At 38.1% G+C, this 16431-nt stretch overlaps 1 protein-coding gene across 2 annotated transcripts in view; it reads right to left on the bottom strand.

Moving 5' to 3' along the window:
• The window catches only part of supt5h (SPT5 homolog, DSIF elongation factor subunit), a 49498-nt gene that overhangs the window by 564 nt on the left and 32503 nt on the right, over positions 1 to 16431 (bottom strand). For both annotated transcript variants that reach the window (XM_079822656.1, XM_079822657.1), the window contains 8 exons: positions 15561 to 15695; positions 15323 to 15425; positions 13200 to 13327; positions 13015 to 13120; positions 12769 to 12927; positions 12529 to 12697; positions 6435 to 6638; positions 6049 to 6144 (listed from right to left, as the gene is read on the bottom strand). In XM_079822656.1, coding sequence (XP_079678782.1) covers positions 6049 to 6144; positions 6435 to 6638; positions 12529 to 12697; positions 12769 to 12927; positions 13015 to 13120; positions 13200 to 13327; positions 15323 to 15425; positions 15561 to 15695 — 1100 coding nt within the window. The remainder of the gene's footprint in view (positions 1 to 6048; positions 6145 to 6434; positions 6639 to 12528; positions 12698 to 12768; positions 12928 to 13014; positions 13121 to 13199; positions 13328 to 15322; positions 15426 to 15560; positions 15696 to 16431) is intronic.

The raw sequence follows: 16431 nt of genomic DNA, 5'->3' as shown, positions 1-16431 counted from the left end.
CTCCTCAGAGTAAAAAAGGTGACAGTGTCGCGGAGGGTGGGGGGAGGGGTTAATATGCAAATTACACATTTCTGAGCGTGACTTAAAGAGAATGACACATTTAATATTTAAAAAATGATTTTATTTACAACACAGAAATGCCTGGAACTCAAGGAAGTGTTGTGACGCATGACAAAAAATAAAAGACTGACAATAGGGGTGTAACAGTACACAAAACTGACGGTTCGGTACGCATCTCGGTTTTGAAATCACGGTTCGGTACTGCAGTTTTACAAAATTGCTTTTTAGATTTAACAGTGGTTTACTGAAGAAAAAAAGTGTCTGTCCTTGAATTAATTAAATTATATCTAAAAGTTTATTGAAGATATTGCTGTAAACTATATAGGGAGCCCTGACTTGCACATTAATATTAAAGGTTAACAAAATAGAGCCCAGCAAACTATTAGCATAAATTCAGTTGCTATTTATGTTTAGATATAATAATCAACACTCAAATAACACATGCAAACATTTAAACTTCACACAAGGCAGTTTTTGCATTAACTTCTAAATCTAATTATAAAATAGTTTTTTTCTCCAATTCGTTGTTGAAATATAATAATTTATACACAGATTTATTTAACATGCATGAAATAATCAAGACATCACTAACAGGTCAAGTAGAATATAATGAATATAACGGCTAATATAGAGCATATATTTAGTGAAAGAGTTGATTTCTCTAGTGAATAAAATTCTGTGGACACTGAATGACGTTAAATGTTAAATGTGATGCTAAAGTTACATGACATTGTTTAGCTTACAAGCAGTTATATTGACGTCTTTCCGCTGTTGAAAACACTGATTGAGCGATTACACCACATATGATACGTGACAGTAAATTGTAATGTACCCTCAGCCTAACTTCAAATGGTCATTCATGTTTATTCTTTAGTAAGAGATGATTGATCATGAAGTGACCAGTCACGCCAAATAGAGCGTCAAAACAGCTTTTATCGTTTGAATTTCGTGGTAAAATGAACTGAATACTTAATATGTTCGTGTGGGAACTCGGATTGAAGTGTGTTCCGCGCTTCAAACAAGCCGACTGTTAACTGTTAAAGATTGCACCCGGAAACCGTGCGGTAACGTTTCACGCGTGCACTGAACCTATAGATATATAGATACGCATTTCATGAGAACGTGGTGTTATAAATCTTACAACTAGCTTTAAATGAAATATTAGTTCATATAAAGGCTATATAAGTCACTTTTAGAGGTTCTTTTTTCATTACAAATACCATAGTTATTTCTTAGTATTATTAATATGATTGTTGTTGTTGTTTAAAACCATGCAGGCCACTAGAGACAGGCTCCAAAAGGGAGTCAAATCTGTCTCTGCCCCATGTTAAAATGCCCAAGTTTACAGCAGAAAGAAACTTTACAGCCTGGTACAAAAAGTGGTTTTGGTCTATAAGACTAATTTTGCCCTTCATGACAACTGTGAGGGGGTGAATTTTTTTTATAACTCATTCGTTTACATTATATTAAGCCTTAAAGTTCTGCACAATTAAGGGCGTGGACACTTTGAGTGACAGGTGGATTGCAACTATGGTTGAACTAGGTGGGCGTGGTTTCAGCAACCAGGCACCTCAGCTCCACCCATGTCCCGCCTCTTTGCCCATTTTAAAGCTACACTGTGTGATATTTTCCCCCATCTAGCGGTTAAAAGGTATATGACCATCCAGTGAATATTAGTTTCTCTTCCTCTCAATTCCGATTTCGTTTTAACTCCTACGGTGGCCGATTTAGTCCAAGATTAACATGGCTTCCAGTTCGACCTCGTCCACATTCGACACGGTGCCATCGAGTGTTAAAACGCGAAAGGCAAAGCTTTAATTCACGGGTATATGTCCCTCTTTGGCTGATGTACTTTCAAGATGGAGGGGCAACATGGCGACCCGCATTCGAACCCCTCACCCGTATGTATTTTCAATGGCATATTATAAACTTACGAGAATACTTTATTACTTGAAAGAAGTAAATATGCATTAATGAGCACATATATTTTTGAAAGAACTAAGTGTTTTTAGCTAAGAATAAACTAAAAAAGTTACACAGTGTAGCTTTAAGTTATCCGGGACGCATTGCCAAGATGGCGACAGCCGGCTCGGTCCCCTTTAGGCTTAAAAAAATGTTCTTCAGAAACCTTATTTATGTGCGCTTAAAACAAACAAAAAATAACAACTTTATTCAACAATTTTCTTCACGTCTGTGTCAGTCTCCTACGCTGTTGACGTAGTAAATACAGTGCAGCGCTTCCGAGTTACGCTTGTTGCTGACGCAGGAGCTGGCCAACGTAAACTGTGTAGGAGTCTGACACAGACAGGAAGAAATTGTTGAATAAAGTCGTTATTTTTGTTTGTTTTTTGCGCACAAAAAGTATTCTCGTCGCTTCATGACATTAAGGCTGAACAACTGGAGTCACATGGACTATTTTAACAATGTCTTTATACCTTTCTGGGCCTTGAAAGTGAAAAATCTTAATTTGTGTACCGAAGATGAACGACGGGTTTGGAACCACGTGAGCAATTAATGACAATTTTCATTATTGGGTGAACTAACCATTTAAAGTAAACTCCTTAAGGCAGTTTTTGCTGTTTCTGGAAATCTATTTGCTGTGACCTCATATGTGGAGTTAATGCATTTGTGCTGTTCATGTGTTGCAGCCTGGAATAATTATATATCATTTTCTATTTCTGTGGTAGAAAACATTGTGCCACCAAGATCAGCTACTATGGGGGTTACTATTAGCTGCAGCCCCAGGGCCCTACGTGTTCTTAATCTGGGTCTGCGCACACACATAATCACAAGGTTCAGGGATAGGTCCTCATAATCACTAGTGTTGCTTTCGTCAACGAAAAGTATGACTAAATATCGTCGTCAACGAACCTTTATCACGTGACGAAAACGAGACGCAACGTAAATGCTGGTCATGTGATGATGACGAATAAAAACAAGACTAAATGTGGTTCACAAAATAAAATCTATGCTAAAATGTCTCTTCATTTTCGTTGACGAAAATGAGACGAGACGAAAAGTCGCGTTTTTATTATTATTTTGCAGTATTTCTGTGCGTCTCATTCAGGGGCTGCATCAGGGCGCAGACGCAGGCCACATCACTCTCTTCAAACCCCACTCGCGCGACATTTTAGAAGATGAGTGAACGGGGCATCCAGTCGGTGTTTGTAAGCCCTGTTCGGACGGTAATTGTTTGTCCTGCGGTCATACAGTGTTTTCATCACTTACAGGGGCTAGTCAGTGATTTTATTGTCGTCTTAATCCAGAATATCCGTGTTTTTCTCCCACCACCCGTGTAAAAATCTCCGGCCGAATTACCCAACTTACTGTTTGACAAACACCAAGGCCGTGTGGTGCTGTCTGAATCCACATCTCTGAGTTTTCAATAATACATCACTTCAGAATTCACTGTTTATATCCTTTTTGGCCACTGCAGAGCACCGTGCGGCTGTGCTTCGCTGTTATTTGGATGCATTTTAAAGATCTAGACTGAAATATTGGCAAAAGTATTTACAAGAGCAAGATATTTCATCACCGCTCAAAAAAAAAAAGAAAGAAAGAAAAGCACGTAAACATTTGAAATGTGCCGTTATAACGGCAGCAATTATCTGTTTAAATAACCGCAGCATTATGATTGCCTCATAAGTGAATAGGAGGCTGTATTCACTTATTTCCGCTCATTTCCATGTGGAATAAAATTACATCTTTTATTTTGAGATAAATACAAGACAGAAAAACATTTGAACTATAATGGGGGTCTAATTTTAAACAGATAATAAATAATAATTTGGATATTATTTTCCTATTATTAAGTTAAATATGCATTTATTCTTCAGACATTTGGAAAAACTTTTATTACATTGAAGTGGAAAATAAAACGGGTGTTGTGGAAAAAGATGGGGAGAAATGTGGCCACAAAAATCACAGGAAAAACACCACAAACCTTAAGAGACATCTCAATGTTTTTATTTATTTTACTTAAATGTATGTGTGTGTACTTCTAACATGTTTAGTTGGAAAAATAAATATGTTGTAAATTCAAATCAGAGCGTCTTCCGTGTCTGGAATGGATGTATTCTGGAGTCTATAAGGTAACAATAATATAATAAGATAACATTGTTTGAAACGGGTTTGGCTAAAAGAAGATTTTGGTTTCGTCTATAATATGTACTTATCCTATATTGACTGGGTTAAATAGAATTGCATTACTAAAAAGAGACAAAAATACAATTTTCATTGACTAAAACTTGACTAAAATGTCATCAGTTTTCGTCGACTAAAACTAGACGAAAATAGTCATAGATAATTCTGACTAAAATAAGACTAAAATGCTCAGACTTTTAGTCGACTAAAACTTGACTAGACTAAAAAGAGTATGAACGTGACTAAAACTAATAAAAACTAAAATGACAGCTTGAAACAAAGACTAGACTAAAACTAAAATTAAAACAGGCCGCCAAAAACAACACTAATAAATCACAAGGATAATCACTGTCTGCGTTTCCAGTGAATTTGAGCGTGTTGTTCAAGCGGGAGGAGCGACTTGCTTAAATCTAAGTGATCTTCTGTGGGGCTCTGCTTCATTTGCTAAACTCTTCACTGCTCATCCCTTATATGACAGTATAGTTGCATAGATGAGGAAAAAGGATAATGGAGACGAGCAGGGCTGGTTGATTCTCTGCGGCATGGACTTCATTTATGAGTGAATTCAGATTGCATAAAAGGTGAATATATGCTTCATTGGTTCTTGCAGCTGTTTTCTTTTCATGGTTATGGTCTTGCATAATGTTTAAAGGGGTCATGAACTGCATTGTTTTATGTTTCCGGTGATGCACTTATGTTAGTATGATTTTTACATTAAACATTTTTAAGAAATAAAAGGCATTTTTCCTACCCTGATTTTAGCCTCTGATATGAAGGCTCTGTTTGAAGGGGACTTCTGTGAGACTTCAAACAGCCTCTGCTGTGATTGGCTGACGTCTTTTCATATGAAATAGCTAGTTTTACATGTGGAACTCGCTCTGAATCTTTTAGCACATTTTTAATATTACAGCTCTCAAGGTTTACTCGTGAAAAGTGTTGATTATAGCATATTTATATCTATGGCATTATATTTAGATCATGGCATGAAAGGTTGCAGTGATGAGCGTTGTAGCCGATCACATGTTGAGCGCATGAATGCTGTGATCTCGTCATTGCAACTCGATTTCTGCACACTAACAAATGCTTTCATCATAACTAACAGTGCAAACACGATGTAAATAAGAGATTTGTTCAGTATTACGGGAGTTTTGGCGCGAATCACTGATAAACTTGCGCTGTTTGATTGACAGCTCCAACGATTGCAAATTGCTATTCACAGTTTAAATTACAGAATATTTTCATCCTACAAAGAGAAACAATGTGAGCATTTTAAGTTGAGCGTTTAGTCACTGGTTTGTTTTACTGACACATGGACAGAATATCTGACTACATGAATCATTACATAATTGTCGCATTACTGTCGAATCCATATCGTAAAAGTGTGTTTGCAAAGCCTGTGCCGAAATTGCAACTGATTTACCAAAGAATCCACAGTGAAATGTACCGAACACAAATAAATAATGCTCAACTGAGACATTCACATTGTTGAAAACAAATAACTTGTGGAAGGTAATGTTATTTTTAGTCCTGTATCCTGATCCACTTCTCTCCTCGTCATCTCACTAACACGCTAGTGGGCGGGGCCAATTCAACTTTGAGTCATTATCTGGGCTTGGTTACAATAAATAATTTTTGGACTAACAAAGTTTTCAGTTCTGAAACTAACAGGATATTCTGATAGTGTGATGACCTCTTATATGTCAAAAGGACTGGATTTCTCAGTTCATGACCCCTTTAACAAACTTTTTTGTTAATTTATAAGCAGTACCAAGTGTATACTGGATCATAATTATCTTGCGATCATATTTAGTAGATTGGGAAATGGTTCCATAAGTTCATCAGTACCTTGTTGTTTTTGGTTGGTGTAACAGGTTCCAGGTGTTCACTTGAAATGCTAACCACCTTATCTGTGTCTTGCAGGAAAACCGAGCACATCCCCCCCTGTGTGAAAGAAGCAAAATATTTTTTTTCCATGGATGAAACACTATATTTCAGGGTGAAGTTGTGATGTCTCAACAAACAAATGTTATAAATCATACAATTGAACAGACATATCAGAACATAGACAAGCCTAATCCATACAAAAATCCATGCCAAAAGTAATCAGCCCCAGGCATCTCAACACAACGTTAGTGAATATGCAAATCCAAAACCCACATGCTTCTGCTTGTAGAATCTTTTAGCACATCTCCTTTTCAAATACATTTAACAGCAATGAATACTATACTCACAGTCACGCTGCGGATGATGCCAGTCTGATTGATGACTCCTCCGTCCAGGAATGTGTCTTTCACACGCACCATAATATCTGTGGTAACCCAATCATTTGAGGCCTGGTCGATGTTAGATCCAGGTGTGTGAGGGTTGTAGCCTCCCGGAGATGGAGCTCCAGGAGTCATCGGACTGTACCCTACCGGACTGGGACTCGGACTGGCCTGAAGAGCACATGGAGCACAATTCAATACTGATTTTTATGCAGTCAATTTATTCAAATAAAGAAGCCAAGCTAGTGATGCACTGAAATTCCAGCAACTGAAAAATTTGGCTGAAAGAAACAGTTTCAGCTGTTTTGGAATGGCCGAAATCATTGACACAGTCAAAACCGGAGCAAAGCTAATTAAACGTCACAGTTTTGGTCAGTGTCTATTTTGTGCACACAACATGGTAAACATGGCACTATAGGGCTGGTTTGACGTTTATATGTTTCTGCCGGCTGCATGAACATATTGATTTGCTTTCTCACATCACCAACTTCGTTGGCTAACGAATGCATAAAAGTGACCAGCTGGTTAGAAAATAGATGGTAACAATCGTGACATCAAACATTTGGGTCAGATTTACATGTATGTGTCACATTTTTGTTTGAACTGTTTGACCATAAACATACAGCAGATCATCAGCTGCATTAGTGGAGGACATCTGCTGCAGAGATGGAAACTCGAGTCTGCGACTTGGACTCGAGTCGCACTTAAGTCGCAAAAAAAAAAAAAAAAGACTTTTGACTTGACTTGGACTCGTGAACAACTGACCTGAGACTTGCCTCGAGACTTGCCTCGAGACTTGCCTCGAGACTTGCCTCGAGACTTGCCTCGAGACTTGCCTCGAGACTTGCCTCGAGACTTGCCTCGAGACTTGAAGACTGAGACTTGAAGACTGAGACTTGAAGACTGAGACTTGTGGAAAAAAAAGCAAGTCTTTTGGCCTGGCATTCCTGATTACGTTCTCTATTTACTACCCCACGTGACCGCACAAAACACCACCTTTTACTATTCATTCATTCACAAATATGTATATTGTAAGGATCGGTTTTGCTGCTAAGGAGAAAGCTGAGATCCAAACCCCAACAATAGAACAATAAAAGTCACTAATCTTGAGAGAAGATCTCACAGAAACTCCCCCTCCCCATTTTGCCCTCTCTTTGCCCTGGTTCAAGTCAACAAATGCAGATATACCAATGATGATGTATCTTGTAAATCTATTGTTTTATCCCTTTCATGTTTGCTGTCATTTTAAAGGTCTCGGTGCGAATGGTAAAATGGTCTCAGTTTCACTGCAGTCACTGGTAGTATTAGAAAGGTTGAAAACGAATGAGAATTCTGTTCTCCTTTTTGAGTGGTCTCTTCAAAGATATCTGATCCACTCCCCCAAAACCAGGTGTTTGTGTTGCAAATATTTACAACCCTTTTGTTCTAGTTGGAGTATATAAGGAGGGATAACAGAGCTGCCAGGGGGGAAACATTCTGCAGCCAGAACCCCCATGTGGAGCTGGGTCAGTGTCTTTGAGACACTCACACACACTGCATGTAGCCTATTGTGGCAGATGACTCTTTGAAATTATTTTCATATTACTTTGCAATTGTGTTTTATGCTTTTGCGCTGATCAGTTGTGTACCATGGATTCTTGTTTACTTATTTACTTTTCCTGTCTGGCCAAAATAAATGTTAATCTTGATTTATCTTGTATTATTCTGAAATCATTATTTTAGTATGGATCAATGTAGACTCCTTTATTACCGCAAAATCTAGTGTTATGATAGATCATACTGAGGACGGCACTACTGAAGCATGGAGCGCAGAGTGCGCGATAATCTGAAATTACACTTTTTGTTGAGTGAGCATGTGCAACCACTTAAAGGTAAAATATCCACTCTGCATCCTCTGACTAATATCAGAAGTAATCATTTTGTGCTCTTGAACACGCGAACCGGACCCGTCTGTTCTGTGCGATATCGGGTCTCTTGATGAACGAATTTGAAAATTAAGAGATACTAAGAAGATCAATGATCAAAATTAAATAGCAACCAATCTTAAGATCAGCTGATAAACTCTAAACGTAACACACTTTATGGAGTCACATAAAATTGGAGTCAGATAAAATTATTCGAGGAGTCAGAATAGAAATTAGATATCAATAAATTAAGAGAACCTCACCGAAATGCTGAAAAGGCTTACACGCAGAATTCCTTTTGACCAAGCCGTTAGAATCCGTTTTTTTGGGCTAACGGATGGACGTTTACAATATCACAAAACACTTCTAAACACACCAAGCCAGTGAGCGCGTGATGCATCTGAAGGCACGTTAATTCATCACCCATTAGAAAACTGCTGTTAAATAAATTAGCAACAATATTGTATCGGACTTTCGTAGTACGCCGTGGATTCAGGGAAAAGTGATTAAACTATTTGCACGCACTGCAGTCCACCACTGTCTTCATTTCAAAATTACATTTGTTTATCAAACACAAAAATTTAAAAGCATTTCCAAACCAAGTTCATAATTACAACAAACTAACATTGCAGCAAAAGAAACAAAGTGTGGTCAAAAAACTGAATAACCACCATCCCAAAAACCGAACATCTAAATAAAAGTATGAATATGCACATAGTAAATAATAATAGTAAACAATTAACATAACTTATAATATAATAAACTTATAGACAAAAGGCTACAACAAATATAGCATTACCTTACAAAACTGTGTCATTTCATTTGAAAAGCAATCAATCAATCCGAAGGGAAGCTGCGGTGTTGCACAGCAGCAGAGGCTTGCTTGCTGTCCATTTTCAAGTAGTAACATTTCCTTTTCATGTTTTTCCCCATAGTAGGCTATTTGTTATGCATATAATCCAGATTTACCAAGTTAATTTGCATCTGGATTGCACAAACACGTTCATACGCAAATTATGATCCTGTCTGACTCATTTCTACAAACGAGACACGCAGATGGAAATATTGTTCGTGTCGTTTACTGTAACGCTTGTCTATACACAGGTTGTTACCGCTGGCGCTCACTGGAAGACTACATTATCCAGAATTGCTTGAAATCTATAGCAAACTATGGCAACTCAAATAGCTCAAAATACACAGCACTTTTTCCCCCTTGTGGTGGTTCTAAATGGTATAATTTTGTACAAAGTTGGAAAGGAATAGTAATGATATAAGTAGTATTTTTTGTGCTTTATTATGCAATTTTAAAGTAAAAGTAATCTGTTTGATAGTTCAATACACTGACAAAATGATTGCTAAAAATAGAACAAAGACTTGATTTGGACCTTAGAGACTTGACTTGGACCGCAGGGACTTGTGAACATGTCTGATCTGAAGTATCCGCTCCATGCAGTGCGCAATCTCACATGTAAAAAACTCCACGAGGTGTCAGCGATAGTTTCTATTTTGTCTCTAGAGGCCGCTCTCGTACTGTAAAATGACTAGGGATGGGTATTTCAAACAAAAATAATATAATTATTCATCGAAAAATCACAACTCCTCCCCCTGTATGCACGCATACTGTTTAATTCGTTAGGGAATAGGCTATATTAACAGTTTAGTTCAAAATGGGGCAAGGTTCGCATGAACTGTCTCCTTAAAAGAGTGTTTGCAAGCAGCAAAATCCGCCTTCAAGCGACACACATATGGTACACCCAAATGTTGTTTACTCAGTTGTGCATAATAGCACCAAATTAATAAAAAATATATATATCGTCGCTGCCCGATGAAACTCACGTATGTCCAACACGGTTACTTTTCAGGAAGTGAAAAAAACACCGTATATCAAAAGCAGTTGAATGTAGCGTTGTCATACTTGGTACGGCATCTTTACATGTAACCATATTCTTGCCAGTGTAATGATATAATCCACATTTGACCAAAATTGAGTTGAAATGGACATACGTGCATATTTTACAGTAACGGTGGTCGATACGCGTTCTTCCGATCATTAATTAGAGTGGCCAAGTCGCGTTTTATATTGACAGAGGAATACGTGCTGGACATTCTCAGCCTCTGGCAAGCGGTGATAGCAGTATGAGTGAGGCATGTTCTAGTGACAATCATGACAGTAGCATTACAGGCTATAATTTGATTAGTTTGACTAAGAAAAAAAAAGTTTGAATCTTATCAACGAGACCGAGTTTATTTACATACTAGCAAGCAAACTAATCTGTGAAGAACTAGATTAGAACTAAACTGTGGAGAGCTTCAATGTCGTACTTTCGGCTATCCAGTGCTGAGCTTCGATGAAACTTCACGAGACCGGCGAGATGCTTCCACAGGGCGGGAGATACGCGGCGTGATTGACAGCTTTGACACCAAATGGATATACGTATATATCAGATGACATGATTTCACAACTTTTCATTGGCCATTTAGATATGTGAAGCATACTGTATACGGAAACAGTGTTAATTTCGTTGACGAATAATTTGTCATAATTTTCGTCAACGACCTTTTTTCACTGACGAAAACGAGACGATAACTAAATAAAAACTAGTGTTGGATGACAAAAACTATAAAGAAAATTAACTGTCATTTTCGTCAACAAATAAAAACGAGACGAAAATGTTAGGGAGGGACGATTAGGGAAGAGATCCAGTCAGAACTGATGTCCTGTGTCACAGATGTGCACATTTGATTTGAACGTGCTGATCTACAGGCTCACGCATCCCCAATCCAGCGCTCCAGAGCGGCTCACAATCAATGAATAACACTCATTTATGCCAGGCAATTGTTTATGAACTAATGCTGATGAATAATGACAATGTTTACTTTACGATGTTTATATAGTAATATGTTTTAGACGGCTTTAACAACCCATATTTTCTCTCCTCATCTGAACTTGAATGAGCAGCTGCCATGCCACTGCAACAGAGGCGCAGACATTTCAAAATAAGAGTCCGGGTGTATTTCCAGCTTGTTTATCATTAAAAGTCACGCATTATATATTCGTTTTTGGTTACACAATAAACTGTATTTAATTTCATTCCCATTTAATTCATAGTCAGGAGGAAAGACCAGTATTTGACACATATTCAATAAAATATCAGGGTTATAATAGTTCACTAAAACCATTTTAAAAAATCTTCATTACTTGAAATTAAATAAATGCTAACTGAAATAAAAAAATAAAAAATAAACAAACTTATTTGAAGCTTTAGCTTAACCTGATATGGCCTACTAACTAAAACAGAAATACAAAGTTATAAAAACGATATAGATGTTTTTAAAAAACAAACAAAAAAGTGAATTGAGCTCTTTCGTGTTTTTTAATGTCAAAAACAAAATTATGTCAAAATGTCAGTTCAAGTGACAGTCGGTTATGTAATACTTAAATGCTTAATGAATTACAATTTAACTAAACTCATTAGATTTTAGTCGACTAAATCTACTGTAGATTTAGTCGACTAAAACTAGACTAAAACTAAAAACAATTCAGGTGACTAAAATATGACTAAAACTAAATGGCATTTTAGTCAAAAGACTATGACTAAAACTAAATAAAAATTTGCTGTCAAAATTAACACTGTACGGAAATGAACCTGGACATTCAATCCGTCGAAAAATCTCAAAATGGACATGCGTGGTTTTCATCGGACAGCGACGATATATATTTGACCCACGTTCTGTTTTCGATCATGCCCGTGCACGGTTGTGATAACTTAAGATGAACGCAAAAGAATTTTGAGTGTGAAACCAGACCAATGCTCGGACCGCAGCAAATGTGCCCAGTATTAAAAACCCTGAGAGTTGATTGACAACTTTTAGGTGCGTTATTGGCAGCGCCACCCTATGGTTACATGAACGCATCACCACCACATTAGCACCGATAACATGGAGATTTTTTTAGACGATAAATTGCACAACCTATTCGATACAACTAGTTGAATATTCGAAAATCGTGACTCATCCCTAATAATGACAGCAATTTAAATGTTTGTACACAACATTTATACAAATAAAAGTAACTAAAGGATTATTAAATACATTTTCAGCTTTCGGTTTCAGTGTTATAGTAAAAAAACAAAAACAATTCTGTGCATTTTCTGTACCTGGTAGGCCATTGGTGATGGGGTGGGGTGGTAACTGGCGGGCGAGTGTGTGTTTTGGTATCCCACTGGGCTTGGGGCCACTTGGTGGTAACTTTGAGGGCTGGGGCTGGGCTGGTAGGAGCCCTGTGGAGAGGGCGCTGCATATGGGGAGAACTGGTCTGTGTTGTACCTACGGTGAAAAAACAAACTCAGTTTAAGATGTTCTCAAGCCAGATCACAAGCATCTGAATGAGCTCTTACATGGCAGGAGTCCCGGGAGTCTGAGGGTTGTACTGAGGGTTGACCTGTGGAGAGGGCACTTCTGGGTAGCCAGGAGTCTGAGGGTTGGGCGTACCACCATAGCCTTGCGGAGACGGAGAGGGCTCGTCGTCATAGGCGAACTCAAAATCGTCATCGGGCCTGAAAACAGAGGGAACATGAGTTGAAGTTGAGGTGTGTGTGTGTGAGATTGTTTGATTGCGCTGATTGTCTCGCTCTGCTTCTCACCGTGATGGTGTGTTTGGATTGTTTGGGTCCCATGCGCCGCTCTGACCCGGCGTCCTGCTGCCATCATGCAGAGGAGTCTGAGAGCCATAGTGAGGAGTGCGGCTTCCTGTGAGCAATGAAAGACTTTAAAAAAAACAAATGGTGTTGCAGAACATCAAGGTCAATAAGAATATACAGTTTCTTACCATCATGGAGGGGCGTCTGGCTACCATACATGGGGGTACGTGAAGCAGTTCCATAAATGGGCGTCTGGGAACCATACATTGGGGTTCGTAAATGGGTGGAAGACTTTCCTTGTCTTTCTTTGCCACCGCTGATTCAAAGAAAGCAAAAAGATGAGATGTAAAATATATATACAGGAGAAAAGATTTCACAAAAAATAAACTAGACTTTACAAGACAGTCAAGATATAAAACCTATTTCAACCATTCAAATGTTTAGGGACAGTAAGAGTTTTTTTTGTGTGGAAATATATTAATACTTATGTAGCAAATGTGCAAGAAATGGATCAAAAGTGACAGTAAATACATTTATAATGTTAGAAAAGCTTTCCATTTCAAATAAATGCTGTTCTTGAAAATTCAGCTCTATCATCACAGGGATAAATTACATTTTAATGTATTAAAATACAACTTAATTGTAATAATATTTTACAATATTACTGTTATTACAGTTTTTTTGATCAAATTAATACAGCCTTGGTGAATATTAGAGAACATAAACATTCTATAAAAAATACACTTTTTAATGGTAGTGTAGATTCACAGATATAAAAACACCAAAAGCAGCAGCATCTCAGGAATCTGAGGTGTGCGATATGCAAAATCTGTTCTAGCATTAAATATCTAGGGCCCTATGATTTCAGCTATGCGGAAAACAGGGGCGGAATCCAGTCATAAAAGCAGAATTTACTGTATAACGCGGAATTTCACTGAACTTGTAACATTTTTGATGGATAGCAAATAAAAAGCAGGTCAGTACACTTAAATCAAATCATGATATAGACTAGTGTCTGTTTATATTAAACCGCAAAAAGACGGTTTCTTTTATCCCACACACACACACATGTGGTGTTTTCAGCCTCTATATGAGGACATAAACTTCATCTTTATGACCAATTAACCATTTCATTTGAGAAAAACTATAGTCATATCATAAACACACAGAAAATCAAATGTCTTCATGGCAACCCGTCAAAATAAAAGTTTGGTTTAACAAAATATATTACTGTTGTACAGTGGAATTTAGCTCTCAAAGTAATAATACGAACACTAATAATAATAAATTATTAACTCTAAACATGTCATTTTTTTCATGTCAAACTTTTAATAAATTGTTTTTAAATTGTATTAATTAATTAGACATGCTTTGTGATTACTAAAATTTAATTTAACCATTAAAATGGAGTCCAAAATTTTTTTAAAAATGGAGGGAAAAAAAAGGAATTTGGTAAAAAATAAAACGGATTTCATAGGGCCCTAAATATCCCTGTGCTTTCAGAAAGATCCCACATTTGGCCTGTACTGTCAGTCATTAGCTGCGTTTCCACCTCAGAAACTTTCCCCAGGTGGTACTCGATGTGATTCGACCGCAGGGATCAGGGTCTAAATGAAGTTTAGGCTAAAAATGTCCCCCTCAAAATGGCCCAGCTCGCGAGGTCGTACGTTTTCAAAGTTCTTTCGGGGGTGGGACTTGGGCACTGAACATGCTGATTGGCTGACTCCACTCAGCATTTTATTTCAACCACCATTTTTAAAAGTCTGTTGTGGCGCGTGCAGTAAGAGTTGTTTGCTTTTCAAATCGACGATGAAGTTTAAAAAATATGACTGATGGACCGACGCCGAGGTCCAAAATTTATTAAGCTTTTATGGGGAGGACGAAATCCAGCGGGAACTGGAAAGTTGCACGCATTCCTAGGTCACCGGACTAACCTTCACTGTACTTTAGACCGCTATGAAAACGCAGACAGCAGCAGGTCTGGGGGAAAAAAGTTCCTGGGACAAATTGTTCCAGCTAATTTAGATAGAAACGGGGCTATAGTTCACTGCACTAGAGTTCCGGCTAACAAGAAATCCAGAATAACATGCCAGACGAACACTGACAGTTCTGCCTCATTTCACTGCAGACTGGTTTAACAGACCTGCTCCTTTCGTTTATATTATCTGTGTGGAGTTAATGTGTTAAGCAGAGCTGTGAGTGCTGCACTTTTAATGCTAGCTAAGCAGTGTCAAAACATTTTCTAAAATATGGAATAAACAAGAGCATAATTTTTGTGTTAAAAACTGCAGAGAGATGACTGAAAACATACACAGTCGTAAGACGCTGGCGGTCCACAGAAATGGTCTGGCAAGTTGAGTGGAGCTCTACCCTAGCTGTGGATTCTGTGGCATCCTTCACCACACCAATGTAACCTGTGGAAATGAAGGTGTTAAAAAAAAACTTGTGGCTTATGAGAATAAAAGTACTTGGACATGTAAGCCACACTACAACAAAATACCAAACAAAAGCGAATAGTCTCACAAAAAGTTGTTTTCAAAAAATGTAACCTTTGTACGGTCCCTGGGATATACGGACAGTCTGCCCAATCAGATCATTGTCTCGTCGTCCGCGGCCCCGACCCATGCCTCCGCCGCCACCACCACCACCACCACCACCTCCTCCTCCACCTCCTCGCTGCTGACCTGGAGGAAGAACACAACAGATAATGCCCAGTTAAAAACATAAAAGCAGCTTATATCAATAAGATTCAAATGCTCAAAAAGCAACCAGACAGACCAAAATGGACCCTTAAAGGTGCAGTGTGTAGTATTCATGATGATCTATTGACAGAAATGCAATATAATATACATAACTATGTATTCAGTGGTGTATAAAGACATAACATAATGTAGCGTTATATTTTTATTACCTTAGAATGAGCCATTTCTATCAACATATATAACCATTTTGTGCAATCATGTTTCTACAGTAGCCCTAAACGGACAAACTTCTCTACAGAGTGCTAGCTACTCTCTGCTCTCTCAGACGACGACATCTTTGTGCTGTGTCGGCCACCGTAGCTTCTCTATAGCCGCGTCTCCACCGAAATAACCCGATACAATTTGTACCAGGAACTTTTTTTACAGGAACTTTTTCCCCCCCTAGATCTGCTACTGTCTGCATTTCCACTGCGGTCTAAAGTACCGTGAAGATTAGGCAAATTAGTCCGGTGATGTAGGACTGCGCGCAGCTGCTCCTCCCAGTCAGCGACGGATAGGAATAATTTTCGTGCGACACTGTCTTCAACAATAACAAGTATAGAGGAGATTCAAGCAGCGCTGCTTTTGCTGGTTATGTATTGGTTTACTAAAGAGGTCATTAACAAAACGGCGGAAAAGAGACGAGCACTGATACTAAAGCGTATTCTGAAAGCTCGTA

The sequence above is a fragment of the Gobio gobio genome (genome assembly GCF_949357685.1).
Source record: "Gobio gobio genome assembly, chromosome: 8".
In the NCBI taxonomy this organism is placed as follows: Eukaryota; Metazoa; Chordata; class Actinopteri; order Cypriniformes; family Gobionidae; genus Gobio; species Gobio gobio.
The sequence above is the reverse complement of the archived record's forward strand: the minus strand, read 5'-3'. Positions and strand labels throughout refer to the sequence as shown.